Source organism: Balaenoptera acutorostrata, chromosome 9, assembly GCF_949987535.1.
Source record: "Balaenoptera acutorostrata chromosome 9, mBalAcu1.1, whole genome shotgun sequence".
Classification (NCBI taxonomy): Eukaryota; Metazoa; Chordata; class Mammalia; order Artiodactyla; family Balaenopteridae; genus Balaenoptera; species Balaenoptera acutorostrata.
In genome coordinates, this window is record NC_080072.1 from 53384718 (window position 1) to 53404063 (window position 19346).

Below are 19346 nucleotides of genomic sequence, written 5' to 3' on the forward strand. Positions count from 1 at the left end.
CACCCAAATACTTGTACACAAATATTCATAGCAGTATTGTTGATAATAGCTAAAAGGTTGATAATAGCTATTAACTAATGAATGGATAAATAAAACATGGTATAGAATGTTATTCATCAATAAAAAGAAATGAAGTACAGTCAACCCTCCATACCAGCAGGTTCTGCACCTGCAAATTCAATCAACTACAGATCAAAAATATATTAAAAAAAATTCCAGTCAGTGCCAAAAAGCAAAATTTGAATTTGCCTAGGGAAGGCAAATTTACATAGTTGTAAAAACACATTGTATTTGCAACTATTTACACAGTATTTACATTGTTTTAGGTATTATAAGTAATCTAGAGATATTTTAAAGTATAGGATGTGTGGGGCTTCCCTGGTGGCACAGTGGTTAAGCATCCGCCTGCCAATGCAGGGGACATGGGTTCGAGCCCTGGTCTGGGAAGATCCCACATGCCACGGAGCAACTAAGCCCATGAGCCACAACTACTGAGCCCCCGTGCTGCAACTAATGAAGCCCACGCATCTAGAGCCCGTGCTCCACAACAAGAGAAGCCACCACAATGAGAAGCCCGCTCACCTCAACGAAGAGTGGCCCCCGCACCGCAAGTAGAGAAAGCCCGCGTGGAGCAACAAAGACCCAACACAGCCAAAAAATAATAATAATAAAATAAAATAAATTTTAAAAAATAAAATAAAGTATAGGATGTGGATGTGGGTAGGTTATATGCAAATATTATGCCATTTTATATAAGTGACTTGAGCACCTGAGGATTTTGGTGTGTGTGTTTTGGGGAGTCCTGGAACCAATTCCCCACAGATACAGAGAGTTAGCTGTACTGATACCTGCTACAACCTGGATGAAACTAGAAAACATTAAGTGAAAGAAGCAAATCATGAAAGGTCACATATGTAATGTTCAGAATAGGCAAATTCATACAAAGTAGTGGTCGGCAGGGGCTGGGGAGAAAGGGGATTGAGAGTGACTGCTAAAGGATATAGAGTTTTGTTTTGTTTTTTTGTGTTTTTTTGCTGGGCCGCATGGCATGTGAGATCTTATTTCCCCAACCAGGGATCGAACCCGCACCCCCTGCAGTGGAAGCGCAGAGTCTTAACCACTGCACTGCCAGGGAAGTCCCAGGATACAGAGTTTTGTTGGGCTGCACCCCACAGGCCTACAAGGCCTGTGCTTGCCCAGCTTCAAGACCGAAGAAAGAGCCCAAAGTCAGCAACAGAGACATCAATGGTTTAATGGATGGGGGAGCTTACACGTCCGAAGCAAGGTCCTGAAGTGACACCCCACTATGCGCGGCAGACGGCGGGCAGGATATGGTGGCAGTCTTCGCTCCCGAGGTAAGGGAAGGTTACCAGTTAGAGGGGAATTGATGTCAGGTGGGCTCATTAGTTACCAGGGGAACCAGTATCACTGCCTCTTTGATAAGAACAATTACCAGCTGGGGCCTGGGGCAAGTGTGTAGGAAGGTCAGTCATTTGCGTAGGGTTTAGGTGAAGCAGGTACTGGTCCGGCAGGGGATTCACAGAGAGTAAGAGAACAGCCATCTTGAGTGGCCTGACCATACAAGTTTCTTTTTGGGGTGATGAAAATGATCTGAAACTAGATAGCGGCGATGGTTGCACAACTCTGTGAATATATCAGAACAGTGAATTGTATACTTTAAAAGAGTGAATTTCATAGTATGTAAATTATATCTCACTAAAATTATTTTTAAACTTTTACATAAGAGGTTTTGCTCCAGTTGCATTTTGATATAAATTTCAGAATTTTCTGATAAACAGAGATAATATAAATTATTCTCATTATATTATACTCTCTAGAAAATGTAAGTAGTAAATTTTAATTTGATAAGCCAGCCCACTATTCTCTAAACAATATATTATCCATGAGCTGTTCATCCACCAGAGATATTTGAAATAGCAAAATACTTTTCTCTCTGCTAATGGTTCTATGTACCACAGTTACAACAGAAATGTATAAGTTAACTTGTTGGCTTGTTGGTCTCAATACATTGTAGTTAAACAGCCTCTCAAAGCCAGTACTGCTGAAGCTGTTTCCTACTATGCTCTCAGCCCTTCTCACTTGTCAATCCACACTCTTCCCACCCATCTGCACAGCTGTGAAGATTAAAAACAATCTCAGTAGCAATCATCATAGCTTCAGGGGTCTACGAAGCCCCAGGAATTATATGCAAAATGTGATGTGTGTGCATTTTTTCCTAGGCAGAGTCTACAACATTTATCAGCTTCTCAAAGAGGGTCATTGACCAACATTTTAGAGACTTATGTCAGGTCATGCTGCGTTTAGATTCTATAGTGGCATCTGTGGTTTTAGTTTGCCAAGCATCCTTTCCCCTTTCCTTTTTTTCTCGTCATAGCGCCCCCCTCTTTGGTTGGGGAGTGGGGAGACCTTTCCCTGAATTCCACACTGATGCTGGAAAATTTTTTTTTCATCTCTTACTAAATCCAGAGAATGTCATCTGGGAGCTGTCTGCACTGATCCCCTGCCCCATCCCTCTTTGAAGGAGCCACCAAGGGGAGCAGGGAGAGCAGGGAAGAGGGGCAGCACCAAGATTCCCTGAGGCCAGCTCCACCCTACCCTCCCTCCTTTCCGTCCTTCTGCAGTAGCGGCGGCAACTGTAGTCTGGAGAAGGTAGGGGTGGGACATTCCAGACACACACAAGGATTGAAAACAGCGTGGTTTAGGAGAGCTGATTCCTGGGGCTGCACGGAGAGGATGAGCTCAGAGGCAGATAGGATCAGCCCTGGCAGATCCCCCAGCAAGGCACGCACTGCATGAAGGTCCGAGGCACCGGGTTAGCTTGAGGTCAGGATTACAGAAAACCAGGAGCAAGACAGGGAAGCTTAAAGAGCCAAGCTGTGCATCCAGGACTGGGGTGATGGCACGGTCAAGCCCGGCTGGAGGAAGATTGAGCCCCGCCCCCGACCGATGGAGGAGGGCTGGCCTCGCCCCCCACCGGGAATCTGAGCGATGCTAGTCCAAGACCACCTCCAAATCACAGATGACTTGTTATCCAGTGAACTGAAGGTCAAATAGGGGATCAGTCGGTGGGCCTGGAACTGGAGAGAAAGGACGACTTTCTCTAGGATATGTGTGCCCCCTCTCTTTGCCACCCCCTTCCGGTTTCCACTTGGTAGCACCTTCCTGATCCCCTTATCTCCAAGGCGCTTAGGGAAATGTCCCCCTGCAGGAGCCTTCTGGGACATGCTGCTCTGGCCACCCTGGAACCATGAGCCCTGCAGCTCCGGTAAGAAAGAGGTCTCTGGGACAGGAGAAAGGGCCCAGGGCAGGGTGGGTTCCGTTCTCAAGGGATCTTTCAGGCCCTGATAAGCTCTATCCTCTGAATGACATCCTGGGGGTCTGCTCCTAGGTGGGGGTTTGTGGGGCTGAGCTATTCAAGGAAATGATCCTGGAGAAACAGACTGTGGTGGTAGATAGAGAAACAGTCTTCTTTCTCTAGTTGGGCCCCTTTCAATCCATTTTTGACTGTCCTAGAAATACCTTTCCAACCCATAAATTGAACCACCTAACTCCTTACCTTGAAACCCGCAAGCCCAAGCTCCAGTCACTATGTCATAATGCCCAAGCTCCTGAGCCTGTCATCCAAGGCCTTCATGTTATATCCTTGCAACCCCTGCAGCTTCATCACCTGCTGATCCCCATGCCCTCCCCACCCCGACCCCTGCACTCTACTTTCCAAACACACTGAAATACTGGACACTCATACTCATCCTTCAAGACCTCTTTCAGCCTCCTCTGGGAAGCCTTCCTGAACCTCTTGGTCAAAGTCAGAGTCTTCTTTCCCATTGTCAAATCATACCCTGTGCTTTGTGTGTTTATGTTGTCTCCTCCACCAGACGGGAAGCTGGGAAAAGAAGAGGAAGGGCCTTGTTGGATGCTTTTTTGTGCCCTCCACTAACGCCCGGTGCCAGGCACAAACTGAGTATCAAGAAAACATGGCAAAACTAGGAGCCTGGTTTCTCCTTGTAATTTACATTTTTCTAGAAAATTAGAGCTCAAGATTTTTGGAAAAAAAGTATTTCATGATAAATGAATGAACAAAATAATGACTTAATAGCAAAATAAAATCGCAGGTGTGGCCTCTCACCTGTGCTCCGGTTGGGCACCGGGCTACCACCTACGAGAGGCTGTATATTGATTACCCACATCTAGGCCTGCAGACTACAAGTCCCAGAAGGCCTCCTGTCAGCTCATCTCTACACGCCCCGCCCCCTCCCTGGTGGTGGGGCGGGACCGGAGGGCGGGGCCCCGAGGCAGCTAGGTCCCGGGCGCAGCCTGGGGAGTGAACAGGCCCGGGCGCTCTGGGGCGCACAAAGCGCAGGCGCAGCGGGTTGGGAGGCCGCAGCACCAAGTAGCGGCCGTTTTGGCAGCAGCGTCGCAACAGGTGTAGACAGGTGGGTGCATCAAGGGGGGTTGGAGAGGGAGTTTGCACCTGGCCGTCTTATCTGACCTATGTCTGAACTTGAAGATGGGAGGGAGCGGCAAGAGAAGCAGGGATAAGCACTGGCCTTCCAACCCAGGTGTGCCAGCCGGCCCTTGCTGCGCAGCAACAGGTGTGAGTTAGTGGGGGGAGGGGCGAAGGCACCAGCTCGAAAGTAAGCCGCGTTCAAGAACAGAGGGCACCTGGATTCCAATCCAAGCTGCATCACACACATGGACAAGTCACATGCTATATAGCTCAGTTTGTCCATCTGTAAAATAGGAGTAAAGATCCTACCCATCTAGTAAAGTACCCAGTAGAGTTGCAGTGGGGCCCAAACTTTGTGGTACACTGAATCACCTGGGTATCTTTGAAGACTGTCAGTGCTTACCTCCTGCCCCCAGATATTCTGATTTAATTATTACTGGGTATGACCTGTGTATTCGGAGTTTTAAAAGCTCCTACTAGAATAATGGTTAGAAGCCAGGACTGCTGGGTGTGAATCCTGGCTCCACTGCTTAATAACCAAGCAAATCTGCCCAAGTGACTGGCCCTCTCCAGGCCCCAGTTTCCTGGGAATAACAAGGATTATTTTATTGTGGGTCTTCAACGAGATACTAGATGAAAGCACTTGAGAAGTATACCTGGCACACAGTGCTCGATCAATCATAGTTGCTGTTGAACTATTATTTTATGCACTTTGTAAATGGCTCCGGTGGGGTTCAAATGTGAGGGAGGCTTCTCTTATCATGAAAGGCCCTCATTCATTGCCATGATTCTAATATTCTCTGCTGCCAGCGTTTCAAAATTCCAGGGTTTCTAACATTTTAAGAGTTCCTCACTTCAGTCTCTACCTGCCTGATGGACATGCTTTTACAGATCTAGAAGTGGAGGCCAGGGAGAAGGGACTTGGTCAAGGTTATGGGGCTGAGATTGGAATCCAGGCTTCTGACCCCCAGCCCCACCCCAGCGCAACGGGTGGCTGCCCTGCTGACCCCACAAGCACGGTGCTCGCATTTCGTGCCTGGAGCAGAGAATGGGGAGGAGACAGACAGGCTTGCCCTTGTTTGTTTACTCACACTCCTTTAAACGTTTCCTCGGTGGCTCCCCCAGGGAGGACAGGGGTGGGGGCTTTTCTCTGAGGAGCTGCTGTGGAGCAGCTGATGAGGCCCGTGCGTCCTGTGGCTCCTCTGACAGGTTCCGCCTGACTCTGCCCTGGAAAGTCCTTTTGAGGAAATGGCCCTGGTGAGGGGCGGCTGGCTGTGGAGACAGAGTGAGTGACCCTGGGCCAAGCCCTCATCTCTCCTGCACCTTGTCCAGGGGCAGGGATGAGGAAACTGGCCTGTTGGACCTGTACAGTGAACCCTTCTCCCAAGAAATCATGCCCTTTTTATCCTCCCCTCCTTTGCCCATACTCTTCTCTCTGCCCGGAATGTCCTTCACATTCCTGACTGCTTGGTAAACTACTTATTCTTCAAGACCCAGCTCAGGTGTCCCCTTCTGTGAGGAGCCTTCTCTGCCTTTTCTCTCCTCACCAGCCCAGCCCCTGCTGTAGCACCAAGCTGGGTTAGTGGCCCCCTTCTTCGTTCCCAGTGCCTCATACATACCCCTGTTATAGCCCTGATAAATATATAACCATCTTTACCTGTAGGCCTCACCACTCCCCCACCTCATAATGGCTCCAGACTGTGAGCACCTCAAGTGCAGGGACTGGGTTTAATTCTCTGTGTGTCCATAGCACCCATGCTCAGGGCTGGCCACAGAACAAGGCGCAGAACAAAATGAAAAATGCCTCTGTGCTTTGGAATTTGTAAAGCTCTAAGAAGATCTCTTATGTCTTTATCCTTTTCTGTTAAGATTTCCAGTCACAAAATGTCTAAAGCTAGGGCTCAGGCTTCCAGACCCACCTCTGACCAGAGTCATGATCTGAATCAGAGCTGTCCCGGGCTAGGAGCTCCCCACACCCTATGACCCGTACTCACTTCATTCAGTTCAGCAAACACTGAGTCCAGGTCCTGCTGGGTGCCAGGACAGGTGAGGTGAGCTATGGCCAATCCCTCTGCTCCCCATTTGGTGGAAGAGGCAGACACTACACAAATGACTGTCACCTGGGGCTTGGCCTTTTTTTTCAGGTATGCTCACAGTAATTGTACACCCCTCAGCAGAATGGATGCAATGGAAACTAAGGGTTTCCTTAAGGCAAGCACTTGATGACTAGTTGTTTTCTGTTAATTCTTGCATAAATCATATTCTGCATTCATACAAAAACAACTTAACGCTTTTTCTCTGACAAACTGTACATATAGAAACAAATGTTCAATTGGACATGAATTTAAATTTGTGGAGGTGCTCCATGTCTTGTGACACTTTAAAAAAAAAAAAAAAGATTTCCAGCTTCCCCCAAGGAAAGAATCTGATCATTCATTTGCCATTCAGCACATTTATGGAGCCCTGACTATGTGTTAGGCCCAGTGGGAGGCAATGGGTGAGCAAGACAGAGAGAGGCCCTGCCATCATTTCAGGGGGTAGATGGACAAGAACGGGGTGGTTATAACACTGGGGGCCGGGGGGTAAGGGGACTCTGGGAACCCACCCAGGGCTCCTGCCCCCCAGCAGGCTCTGTGATCAGCCTGCCTGGCGGGTCTGGAATATCGCACAGGCTCCATCCTCCGCCGCTGGAAGCGGAACTGGTTCGCCCTGTGGCTGGATGGAACCCTGGGCTACTACCACGATGAGACTGCGCAGGATGAGGAGGACCGCGTGCTCATCCACTTCAACGTCCGAGACATAAAGATAGGCGAAGAGTGCCGCGGTGAGCAGAGCCCCTTTCTCTCTGGCACTGTGACTATGGCCACGGTCCCCCCACTGTGTCTGTCTGAGAACACCTGCTGTTCTCAGGTGGAAGGCTCTTTGCGGCTTTCAGAGGCCTTCCATAGACATTGCTTCTGGGCCTCTATCACCTCCAATTCATGTGGGTGTGAATTAAGAAATCAGTTCCTTATTGAGTTCCTACTCTGTGCTGGACCTGGGCCCTATGCTGGGTTCACAGAGGTGAGTCAGGCACAGTTCCTGCCCTCTCCAGTGCTAGGAATGGAAAAAGATGAAATGAAATAAGGAGGCTCAGAAAAATTAAGTGACTGGCCCAAAGTCACACAGCAAATTTCCTTGATCAAGGCTCAGGCCATAATTATACAGGGAAACTGGGAGATAGATATACCTAACTAGAGAAGCAGGCAATGTGGAAAGGTGGAAGGGTCTAAAGAGTTGAGCAGAATCCCAAGGAAAGTGTGTGGGATCAGACGAGGTTGACAGTGGCCAGTAAAAAGGACTCAGAGAAGTCAGTTTCTATTCTTGTTTCTGGTTTACTGGGGAAACCTGGGGCCTGTGCCCTGTGGAAACCCCATATATGTGTGTCTGCCTTTAGATGTGCAGCCCCCAGAGGGCAGGAGCCGAGATGGCCTGCTGACCGTGAACCTACGAGAGGGCTCCCGCCTGCACCTGTGTGCAGAGACCCGGGATGATGCCATGTGAGTTGTTCCCAGGAGAGGAGGGGGTGGGATCTTGGGGAATATGACCAGACGCCTCCTCCTCATTGGGCCTCTAGTTCCCTAAAGGTAGGAAAAGGGGACAAAGACCAGTGAGCATGGTAGTCTCAATGGAGGCTGGGCAGAGTGGATTTGAATGGCTCATGGTGATTGGTATGGTATCCAGTAAACTGATATGGTTAGGGATGAATTCCGGACTGTTGGGGGAGGGGTGTGCATACCTGCCTCAGGTGTGTGGTCCCTGGTCACTCAGAGTTGGGTATCTAGCAGCCTCTGAGGTGAGCCCTCGCTTGGGGGTGATACAAAAGAACAGACAGCCCCGTGGCATCCTCAGAGGCCCTCCTTCTCACTCCCTTCCTAGAAGATGGCCTGGGGCAGGGGGTACTCTGATCTGAGGGATAGACCCTAACCTGCCTAACAGAGGCAGCCCGCGGGCCCCCCATGTGAGATGCAGATCCACACTGAGAGATTGGGCGTGTCTTCCTCACTCACATTCTTGCCCTTCCCACTCTCTGGCGGAGGGTCAGTTGGCCTTTGCGCTGTAGGAGAGTGAAAGAGATGGGATGTGTGGGGAGTAGGGGAGGCTGAGCTCGGGGTAGACAAAGCACAGAGCCGCCTTGTCCACCCCAGCCAGGTGCCATGGCAACCAACAAAGGCTCAATTGTCCGGTGTCCACTGGGTGTTCCCGGGGCTCTGGGGTCAGAGCACTGGGGAACTGAGTTTGTAGGTTTGGGATGTGGAGGTGGGCTGCAGCCAAAGAACCAGCCTAGGCATGTCAGAATCTGAACTCCTAAGGGACCACCCAAGCCCAGCTGTCTTTTGTCTAGATGGGGAAACTGGAATTTCTAGAGGGAAAGAGACTATGGACTAAGAATGAATTAGGAGGCTGCAGCTCAACTGAGGGCTTGTCTATGTGACTGGAGCAGCAGAGGGGGTCACCTTTGTCTACCCAAGAGAGTCAAGAGGATCTCCCCCTTCACAAGAGACTAGGGCTAGAGGCTGGGTTGGGGAGGAAAGTCTAAAATGTGGGACCCAATCTGCTTTCTCCTGAACTCCCTCCTCATGGTCTGGTGGGTTTGCATTGCAGAGCATGGAAGACGGCACTGCTGGAGGCGAACTCCACCCCGGTGAGCCCCCTTCCCTCCCTGTCTCCTCCCTACCCCTACCTGCCATGGAATCATGGGTGACTCAGATTCGGTCTCTGCCAGCCAGCAGTTCTCAGTTTCCATATATGTGAGTGAATAGACTTGTGCAGACTCAGATGCCCTGAGTCCCGAGTGGAAAAGGACAGAAGACATCCAGCTGGTGCTTGGAGGAGGGAGAGAGAGGCCTCCAAGAAGGCTTGTTGAAGGGGGAAAGGAACTATCTTTTATCCAGCAACTATTATGTCTCAGGTGTGATATAGTTACAATACCAGCTACTCCCCTTGACTGTCCTGTGAGGTTGGGATTATTGTTCTCTCTCTGCAGATAAGATTGAGCTTCATTCATCCACACAACAAATATTTACTGAGTTCCAACTATGTGCCAGGCACTGTGCCAAGGACCAGGGATCAGAGGGTAGCTCAGGAGACGTGGGCCCTGCCTTCCTGGACTTAGCCTAATGGGGAGCTAGACGTGACGTCACAAATTACATAGTTAGTGATTCCATTGCAGTGGTGGTAACTTCTCTGACAGAGACAGTCAGGGTGCATTCAATGTGCATGCACCTTGATGGCCTGGTCCAGGTGGGAGTCCAGACAAGGCTTAAGATGAGACCTGAAGGATAACAGAAATCAACTGGGTGAAAGGGCTGGGGTAGGGTGAAAGGAAGAGCTTTCCCGGCAGAGGGAACTGCAGGTGCAAAGGCCCTGAGAGGGGTTATGATGCTGGCAAGTTGAAGAACAGAAGGAAGGCTGGGGTGGCTGGATCTCAGGGAGAGAGAGAGCCATGGGGGAAGGAGGGTTAGCAGAGCCAGGCATTAAAAGTTGTGTTAAGGATAGTGGTTTCTGCCAAGAACACTGGGAAGTCATTGAAAGTTTTTAAGCAGAGGAGCGGCATGAGCAGATCAGACCAGACTTGTAGTTTTAAAAAGACAGTCTGGCTGGTAGGTAGGGAATGGATTGTAGAGGGTAAGAGTGGATGCCCGGAGACCTGTTAGAAGGCTGGGACAGTGTGCAGGTGACCGCCTGCGGGTCTGGACTAAGGCCTTGCTGGCAGAGACAAGCTGATGAGGATAAGACACATTTAAGAGGTAGAATCAACAGAACTTAGTGATTGATGGAGGTATGGTTTTGAGGAGCTGCCCAAAGGCATGGTTTTCAGGAGCTCGGGTGGCCAAGCTTGGCCTCAACCCCCATCTGCCTGACCCCAGATTCTGTGCTTGCTCCTTCTACCTGTGGCACGGTGGAGCCCCTTCTCATCTAGAAAAGAAAAGTCTGCTGGGAAGTAGTAGGGAAGACTGGGCTGCATTTAGAAACTCCCTCAGGCATTCACCGGCTGAGGGCCAGGCATTGTGCTTGACCACCCGGCATTGGTTATATCATTTAATCTTCAATAAGAAGGGGTAGGGGTTGGTATTTTTAGTCCCATTTTATAGCTGGGGAGCTGAGGTTCAGAGGGGAATTGACTCATCCAAAGTCTCATAGTCTTAAGTCAGTGGAAGAGCCTGCACTGGAACCTAGGTCAGTGAGACTTTGAGGGAAGGGCATTAACTGCAGTAGGAACTACATGAGCAGAGGTGGGGAAGTGGTATGTGCAAGTGTGTATATGCACACATGTGTGTCTAAAGGCCAGGAGTCTGGCCTGGCTGGAGGGTAAGGCATGGAGGGAAAGAAATAGGAGACATGACCTCTGAGGAGCCATGTCACAAATGGCCTTGAAGTCCAGGTGAAGGAACTGAACTTTTATCCTGAGGGTTGTGGGGAGCAATAAAGGGCATTAAGCAGCGGGGCTGTGGTCAGGCTTTGGGGAGCAGACTCAGGCTTCTGGGTGGAGGCTGTGTAAGAGGAGGCTGGGGCAGTGGTCAGCAGGGTGGAGGGACCTGGCTCTGAGCTCCAAATCCCACTTATGCAGGGCAGATCAGTCCCACCCAAGAGGGGCAGGAGGAAGGAGGTGAGGGCTGACCGTTCTGCACTCTGTGACTCTATGAAGCTGCCTTGTGTCTTCTCTGCCTTTCCACCTTTCTGCTGCTCTGCTTCCTAAATCTCTCTCCTCTGACCCTCCACTCCACCTCCCCCAGCTCTACACACACATACGCACACACGCACATGCACGTGCACACACACACACGCACGCACACGCGCACGTGCACACACACACACACATCCCTCTGGTCCCTAGGCTTGCTCGAACTGGGTGTGTTTGTATCTCTGTGTCTTTGTACTAGTGTCTGCCCATCTCTGAGTGTTCATGCCTGTGTCTGTCTGTCCTGTGCCTAATAGGAGTGACCTGTGCTTTGTCCCTCCACATCCTGCAGGTTTATAGCCCACTCTGGGTGGAGGCTCCAGGAGGAGCCCCTGACCCTGGCTGTTCCAGGGAACACAGGGCTGGGGGCACAGTCAGGACGCTGGCTGTTCCAGGGAACACAGGGCTGGGGGCACAGTCAGGACGCTGGCTGTTCCAGGGAACACAGGGCCGGGGGCACAGTCAGGGGCAAGGCTGTGGGGCCAGTGATGGGTGCAGGTGGGTGGGCAGGCAGATGAGAGCTGTACTGTCCTCCCTGGAGACTGGGAGCCTCAGCAGCCTGAAACAGGCGAAAGGTGGGCTAATTCTGGAGAGACACTACTGATCCGTCTTCTCTGTGTAACTTTGGCAAAATCACCACCCCTTCTGAGCTTCCCACCATTACCATGGGCTGAGGAAGAAGAGGATGCCCCCTTCCCTTGCCCACCTGGCAGAGGGCTCTGCTAGGGCCTGTGAAGAGCGCCAAGTCTCTCCAGATGTAGAGGGCCTCTGACATCTCCCTCCCTCCCCTTCTTGGGTTTCTGTGGCTTGAGCAGGCCCCAGCTGGAGCCACCGTCCCTCCCAGGAGCCGCCGGGTTTGCCCCAAGGTCAGGTGTGTGACCCGCTCGTGGAGCCCCTGTAAGGTTGAGAGGCGGATCTGGGTAAGTGCTGGCTCAGCCCTCCCGGCCTCCATTCTGGCCACCAGGATGTGCCTCCAACAGTGGGCCCAGTCACATCCCTTCCCTGCTCACAAACATCCCATGGCTCCCGATCGTTCATGGGACACCAACCACAGCCCTGCTTTCAAGGCCCTCGGAATCTGGCCTGGGCCAGACTTGCCCACCTCATCCCCCTCATCCCCTGCGCTCCAACTGCTCTGCTCAACCCCCTGCTCCCAGCTCTGCCCGACCTTTTCTGTCTCTCCAGCCTTTGCATGTGTTGCTCTATCTGCTGCAAAGACCCTTAATTTCCTTACTCACCTGACAAAATGATGCTTATCCTCTAAGATGCACCTCAAAGGCTGCCACCTCCTCAGGGAGGACTTCCCAGACTTCCAGGCATTGTCACTCCCTCCCACAACCCACTGCATTAGTGCTTAGTCCTGTCTTCATTCTGCCTGATTTCTAGTTCCTTTATTTTTGTCTCTATTCTCCCAGGAGACCTGGCACTTCCTTCAAGGCAAGGATCAAGTTAGGTCAGCTCTGCCCCTGTGGAACCTGGCACAGTGCTGGGTATACAGCCGGTGCACAATGAGTGCTCAGTGATGGGGACAGTCTATTTTGACCCTCCTATTCCTGGTGCATGAGGGTGGGGTACAAGTAGGCCTCAAGCAGTAGTCACTGAATGGGCAAATGAGTGAATGAATAAAGAGAGGAAGGAAGGAGTAAGAAAAACCTCTGTTATGGCCTCACTACTGCGTATTATAATTTAGTCCGTGTCTGTCTCCCTGCCACACACCCCTCTCCCCAGTGTTTCTGGAAAGCAGGATTTGGGGATGAATCCCCTCTCTGTCTCCAGCACTCAGCCTGACCTGGGGTGGGCACAGTGGGGGGCTTGGGTTAGAGTACCTGTGGTCAACTGTGAACTCCTTTTCTAGCACAGTGGTGCTCAATGTGGCTGTGCATTAGAATCGCTTACGGACTTAAGAACAATTCAAATGTTCAGCTCCTACTTCTGGATGCTCTAATTTTGTAGTTCTGGGTGGGGCCTTGGAAACCTATGGTTTAAAAATTTCTCCTGACGATTCTGATGTGCAGAACCACTGAGCCCAGAAGTGCTAGGACCACCTCGATGCATAGACATGGTTCTGCTGGATTCTCACTGTGCCTTGGGAGTGGGCAGTGTAGGAAAGACTGTCCTCATTTACAGATGAGAAAACTAAAGCTCTGAGAGGTTACATAACATGACCGGGGTCACTTAATTCATCAGTGGCAGGGCTGGGATTCCCAGCCCAGCATTCTGAGGCATCCCCCATACCCAAACTAGGATTCAAGTTTGTTTAAAGTGGGGATGCCTAAAAATTGAATTTAAAAAGCTATAAACTTGAGCTTTTCTGAGGGGAGGGGTCCATTTGCATGTGACCTCCTGATTGACTGACCCTGTCCCCACCTACAAAAGGGGCTGGGCCTGGAGTGGGAGAGGATGGGGATCAAACCCTTAGATTCTGTGAGGTCTCTGGGGAATCCCCTGCCCCGTTGCCAGGTGACCCACATGAGCTTACCTCTGGGCCTCTTAGGCCTGGAGGGTAGAAACAGGTGCCCCACAGAGACATGAGATGGTGTTTTCCACTTTCTCCAGGGCCTGACAGGCCCACTGGCTCACAGTGCAGGGCAGATGTAGGCTCTGGACCTCAACTTCCCTACCAGTAAAACTGGGACTCTTGAGTGCTTAGATCTCTCTAGCCCCTTCTAGGCTTAGAGCTCAGATCTTGGTCACCCCTACCAGAAAGCCCTATTGGATCACCCTTGGGGAAGGAGCACAGTAAGGGAAGTCACTTGAGACTGAGCATTGTTCGTCTGAGCCTCCTGCATTGCTCTGGGTCTGGTCATTGTCCCTAACTTGAAACTGGACTTAGAGTTGGGTGACTTTAGTTGCAGTCTGACCCTGTATTTGACTCACTTGAGATAAATTCAATACATTAGGCACCTACCATGTTCCAGTCAGGCCTGATTAGACCCAGTCCCTGCCCTTGTTGGGGGCAGGGGGTGTTTTCTTCAAGTCTGGTGGAGGAGACACCTCACAGGGATACAACAATGACACCATAGAGTAGTTGGTGCTGTGATGATGGAAGTCTAAGGGCTGTGGGTGCCCAGATGGGACCCTAACAGAACCTGAGGTTCAGGGAGAGTGATATGTGAGTTGAGTCTAAAAGACAGGTTAGGTAGTTGAATGAAAAAAGGTGAGAAAGGAATCCCTTTCAAAGGGAAATGGCATGGATACTTGAAATCACAGGTGTGCTTGGAGGACTCCCCTTTACAGCCAGACTTCTTAAAAGAGATGTCATGACATGCTGATTCCATCCCTCTTCTCTCAACCATTTTTCAGTCCTCCATAGTCTGGCTTCTTTCTCCAACCACTCCTCTGAAAAGTGTTTTCAAGGTCGCCCACAATTTCCAATAAACCAATGGCTTATTCTCTTGGCACTGGACAAGAGGATGGACAGAAGAGCATATTCAGAAGATAAAATCATGAGATCTGGTGGCTAATATGATGTGGAAGATGTGTGTGAAGACAGCGGTGCCAACCTGATGTCTTGGTTTGAGTGCATGGTGGTGGCATTTAAAGGAAAGCATTCACAGAAGAGCAGGTTTGGGGGGATCGAAGGATGATGAAATTACTTTGAGATGGTTTAAGTTTGGACACCTGGACTTTTAAGGGACCACCTGGACCATTTAGGTGTTAAGCTCAGTTAGAGATATAAGGTGCAAGGGGCCTAAGAAGTCTGTTCCAGGTCTGTTCCCCATGGATAAAATGAGGGTCTTGGATTAAGAGCTTCCATTTAATTCAGCATATATTTATTAGTCCTTGCTATTCCCTAGGCCCTGCTGGCAACACAAATGAATCAAAGCCCTTGCCAATAGGCAGCTCACATTCAGGGTGCAGGCAGGAAAGGCCAGGGGAAGGCTAGGAACAAGAGGCACAAGCATAGTCCACAGAGAGCTCAGGAAGAAAGGATTCTTTCTGAGGCCAGAAGGGCTTCCTGGAGTGGGTGACTTTTGAATTAGGCTTTGAGGGGTTGGTAAAAATCTAATGGGGGAGGGAAGAGGGCGGACAGTCTATTCCTCCTTCCCAGAGAGAACACTGACCATTCTTCTCTGAGCCTCCATCCCCAGCTGTGTGGCAGAGTGAATAATGCCTGCTATAAGGATAAGAGAAAATAACACATGTCAGCATCTCCCTTAGGACCTGGAACATGGTGGATGCTTAATAATACTTTAGTTACTTCCCATCTCTACCTTTCCTTTCCCTTCCTTCCTCCACAACCCCCTTTTATTTCCTGGCCAAGGCCCAGGCCCCCCTCTCCATAACCGGGAGAGTAGAGAAGTCCATTGGGTTTCTCCAGGTGTCATCACTGGAGAGCTGCTAGCAAATATTAGACTATCTATCAAAGGAAGTAGGGAGCCATGGAGAATTTCTGATCAGGGGAGTGCTAGGTAGGAAGCCAGGGCAGGAAAATGGCATCGCTGGGAGCTGGATGGAGGGGCTGAAGTATTAGAGGACAAGGGCCTTGTGGGGAGGTAGGGTCTTTCTTCAGGAGCTTGCTGGTATCTGGGGACCCATTTGTAAACTTGGTGTGGTGGCTCTGTGGGCCCAGAAGGGCCTGAACCAGGTGTGGGGGGTAGGGGACAAAAGCCGGGCCCAGCTCTCCGGCAGCTGACCAGGCAGGGCTCCCCAGGTGCGCGTCTACAGCCCGTACCAGGACTACTATGAGGTGGTGCCCCCCAACGCTCACGAGGCCACATATGTCCGCAGCTACTATGGACCGACCTATGGTAAGTCTCCGACCCACCCCTCCCCCTGCCTCAATTCCCGCCCCTGGTCTATCAGTAGGGGCCAGGCCCCACCCTTTTAGTGACCATGGATTTTCCCAGGTGGGACCCTCCGCAAGGCCCCCTCCCCATCCCATGACTCAGAACGGTTCTTGAACCAGAGCCCCTTCCCACTCCAGAGCTGACCTCTTCTCTAGTCCGGCCTCTGTTCGCTGGCTGCCCAGCAATACCCATTCTTGAGCTGGTAGCGACCCCTGGTGGCTAATGCGGGAAAGGCTACCTCCTCTCACTCCAGGGTCTGGGGGTTGGGAAGGCCCATCCATCATCAGGTGCAGTCTGGAGTTTCTTAGAGACCCCGGGGTTTCCTCGCCAGCCCATCCTAGCCCCACGGTCCCAGAACGTCCGTAGCAGATCCAGGGCATAGAAGCCGTGGGAACAGAGCACGCGTCCTTCCCGCATCAAGGCCTCAGTTTCTCCGACTGGGGAGCAGGAGAGTGGGTTCAGTGCTTTATCTTGGTTTGGGCTGGAGTCTAGCAGGAGGAGGCGGATGATCTCTTTGCTCCCTCCTCTTAAGTCCCTGGCCCTCACGGGCTCTCTCTCCGCAGGCCCCGGCGTGACGCACGTAGTGGTCCGGGACGATCCTTGCTACAGCGCAGGCGCCCCCCTGGCCATGGGCATGCTTGCGGGAGCCGCCACAGGTGCAGCACTCGGCTCGCTCATGTGGTCGCCCTGCTGGTTCTGAGCACTGGACCCTGCGCGTAGACCAGAAAGACCCCTTTCCTGCTTGGTCCCACCCGCCACCATCCAAGCCCTGTCCCACTTGGCCCCTTAGTTTCCATTAGCCCCTTCTGGGCTCGTATCGTTCCTCCCACTCCCCACCCTCACCCTGCACATCAGAAGAAGCTATCATCCCAGGCACAAACATAGCTCAAAATTCTTTTATCTACTGCTAGACACCCTAGAAATCCGTTATAGACAAATATGGGTATGTTTCCCCCAAACACACCAGGACACAGAAAATGCAACTCATGGGTCTTCAGGTTGCCCAGGCACTGGAGATACAGGAATCAGATTCTTTCCTCTGGGAGCTCCAGGCTTGGTGGGGCAGACTGGAGTAAACAAACACTTTACAAGGTGGAGTTATCAGTCTTTTGGCAGTGTGATGGCAAAGAGTGAGGAAGGTAGGCTAGGAGTAAAGTTGTTGGCAAGAGTGCAGAGCCGTGAACATAATGGCACATCCAAAGAATTGAATGGGAGTTCGTTTGGGCTGGGGTGTGGGCAAGGGTCAGATCATGATGGCCCTCCAGGCTAAGGAGGTTGCTGGCTACGGGGGAGGTGTGAGCTTTTTGGAGGGACGTTTCATGATTGCACCATAATGGATATATTGCCTGTTTTAATACCCAAACCCAAAACACTCCCTGAGTTTAGCCCCATCCTTCCCAGCTACCAGATTTCTGGGTCCTTTGTTCCTTCGGTGTTCAGAAAGCACCTGTTTTCCATGTCAAGGTGCCTGGGGCAGCAATTGAGCTGAACCTGGTGTCCTCTTCCTGGGGGGCAGGTGAGCTCTCTTTGTGATTCGCCCTAGGTTGGTGCCTCCATCAAGAAATGCACTTCTATTCCCCAAAAGCTTGGCCCTCTATCCATAGCTGTGGCTATCACCATCTCAGGCTTTGTCTCTTCCTTCACTCTGGGGGAGATGGCAGTGTTCACCTCTGGGACCTGGTCCACCTTTGTCTCAGTCCTGAAGGCCCCACATGTGCCTCCCTGCAGGTGGCCCAGCAGTCTCCCCATTTGGTCCCCTTCTAGTCTCCTCCCCTATCCTGTCCCAATCACTAGTAGAAATGCTAACATCCCTGCCCAGTAGCCAGAGTAGCCTGCTAAAGTTCCCTTGTAGATAGGGGCTCCAGTTGCCCTGCTGCAGAGACTAATAAAGGTGTGGTTGGCTCTAGCCCTGACTCTGGCTTTGTTTGTTTCCCCAGGGGGGCCCTGTTTCCCTGGAACACCTCTATGACTCAGCACCTACTAGTGCCCTCTCTGGTATAGTGAGAAGAGTGTGGATTCTGAGGTCAGGTAGAATTGGTGGCAGCATGTTAGCTGTGCAATTTAGGGCAAGTCACTTAACATTTCTGTATCTTGCTTTCCCCACCCATAAGCTGGCAGGTTGAAGTTGGCTGTCCCTGAGGGCTTGAGAGGAGAGGCTGCATCAGAATCTCTGTCATCTGAGCAGATGGATGATCCAGGTCATGCCCTGCCTGCTTTCTGAGAGCCCTGTGGTGTTGGGTGGGGTCTTTTCCAGTAGGTTCCCATCCTTCTAGAGTTGAATCAATGAGTTGGACTCATAGAGACAAAGGTGGCCAGGGAAGGAAACAACCATCTTACATCAGGCCTTTTGAGGCTGCAAGTAACAGGAACCCCCATGCTCAAACTGATTTAATCCCAAGAAGGGAAAATATTGGGCCACATACCTGAGAAGTCCAGAAACTGCTTGGTCCAGGGACTCAGATATTATCACTTAGACTTCGCTTTGTTTCCATCTTTACAGCCACTGGGCTGGCTCATTCAGAGGTTGCAGTGATATTCAGCAGCTCTAGACTAATGCCCTCCTTGGTTCAAGTCTAGCCAAGAGAGCTTCTTTTCCTCCAACAGTATGAATAAAAGTCCTGGCATGAACTTGTATTCAAACTGTTGCACATTAGCCTGAATTGGGTCTTGTGGCCATCTCTGAATCTACTGTGATCTGGAAAAGATGGTCTGAAATAACAGAGCTTAGAGCAGGGGTGGGGTAGTGTCCCAAAAGAAATTTAGGGCACTGTTCCCAGAAGTAGGATGAATAGGTGAGAGCTGGGTGGCAAGAATATCAGGTATCCACCTCAGCCACATTCCCAGACACCAACTTAGAGGGATACATAAACAAAAAGAAATGATTCAATGAAGTTCGATAGGAACATGGTGCAGTGGAAGCTCTGAAGAAGAGGTATGCAACTGTGCCAAGGGGACTGAGGAAAGCTTTGGGACAGGAAGTGAAAATTTAGGGTGAGCCTTGAAGGATGAGTAGGAGTTTGTCAAACAGAGAAAGGAGAAAGAACAGATGGAAAAAATGGCATGAACAAAGGCCTAAAAACATTTTGGTCTTGAGAGCACTGTGAAGTTCAGGAAACAGTCTGATGTCACAGCAAGTTGCATGGTGAGGAGTGGTAGTGGATGGACCAGGTTATAGAAAACCTCCCACCGCTGGGTTAAGGGCTCTTTTCTCTGTGCATCTATGGTCTTAGGGCTACATTTATCACGGTCCTGATGATACCATGGTTATTTCCACTCACCCCACCAAACAGGGCAAGAAAGATGCAAATGGATGCTCCAGGTGCAGTTTGCTTCAAAATCTCTCCACTGACGGTTGTAGCATGAATTT

General features: G+C 50.9%; 1 protein-coding gene across 3 annotated transcripts; it reads left to right on the forward strand.

Annotated features, from left to right (window-relative positions):
- The first annotated feature begins 4315 nt into the window (after positions 1 to 4315).
- Positions 4316 to 17885, forward strand: PLEKHB1 (pleckstrin homology domain containing B1). 3 transcript variants are annotated; one of them, XM_007173707.2, is made up of 8 exons: positions 4316 to 4454; positions 5678 to 5753; positions 7140 to 7292; positions 7905 to 8007; positions 9113 to 9152; positions 12005 to 12109; positions 15844 to 15940; positions 16543 to 17885. In XM_007173707.2, exons 2-8 carry the CDS (start codon positions 5717 to 5719, stop codon positions 16677 to 16679), a joined length of 672 nt encoding a protein of 223 aa, XP_007173769.1. In that variant the 5' UTR covers positions 4316 to 4454; positions 5678 to 5716; the 3' UTR covers positions 16680 to 17885. The 3 variants fall into 3 exon arrangements, with proteins under 3 accessions (XP_007173769.1, XP_007173770.1, XP_007173771.1); XM_007173708.2 differs by lacking the exon at positions 12005 to 12109; XM_007173709.3 differs by lacking the exons at positions 15844 to 15940; positions 16543 to 17885 and adding an exon at positions 12605 to 12759.
- Positions 17886 to 19346: the final 1461 nt, after the last annotated feature.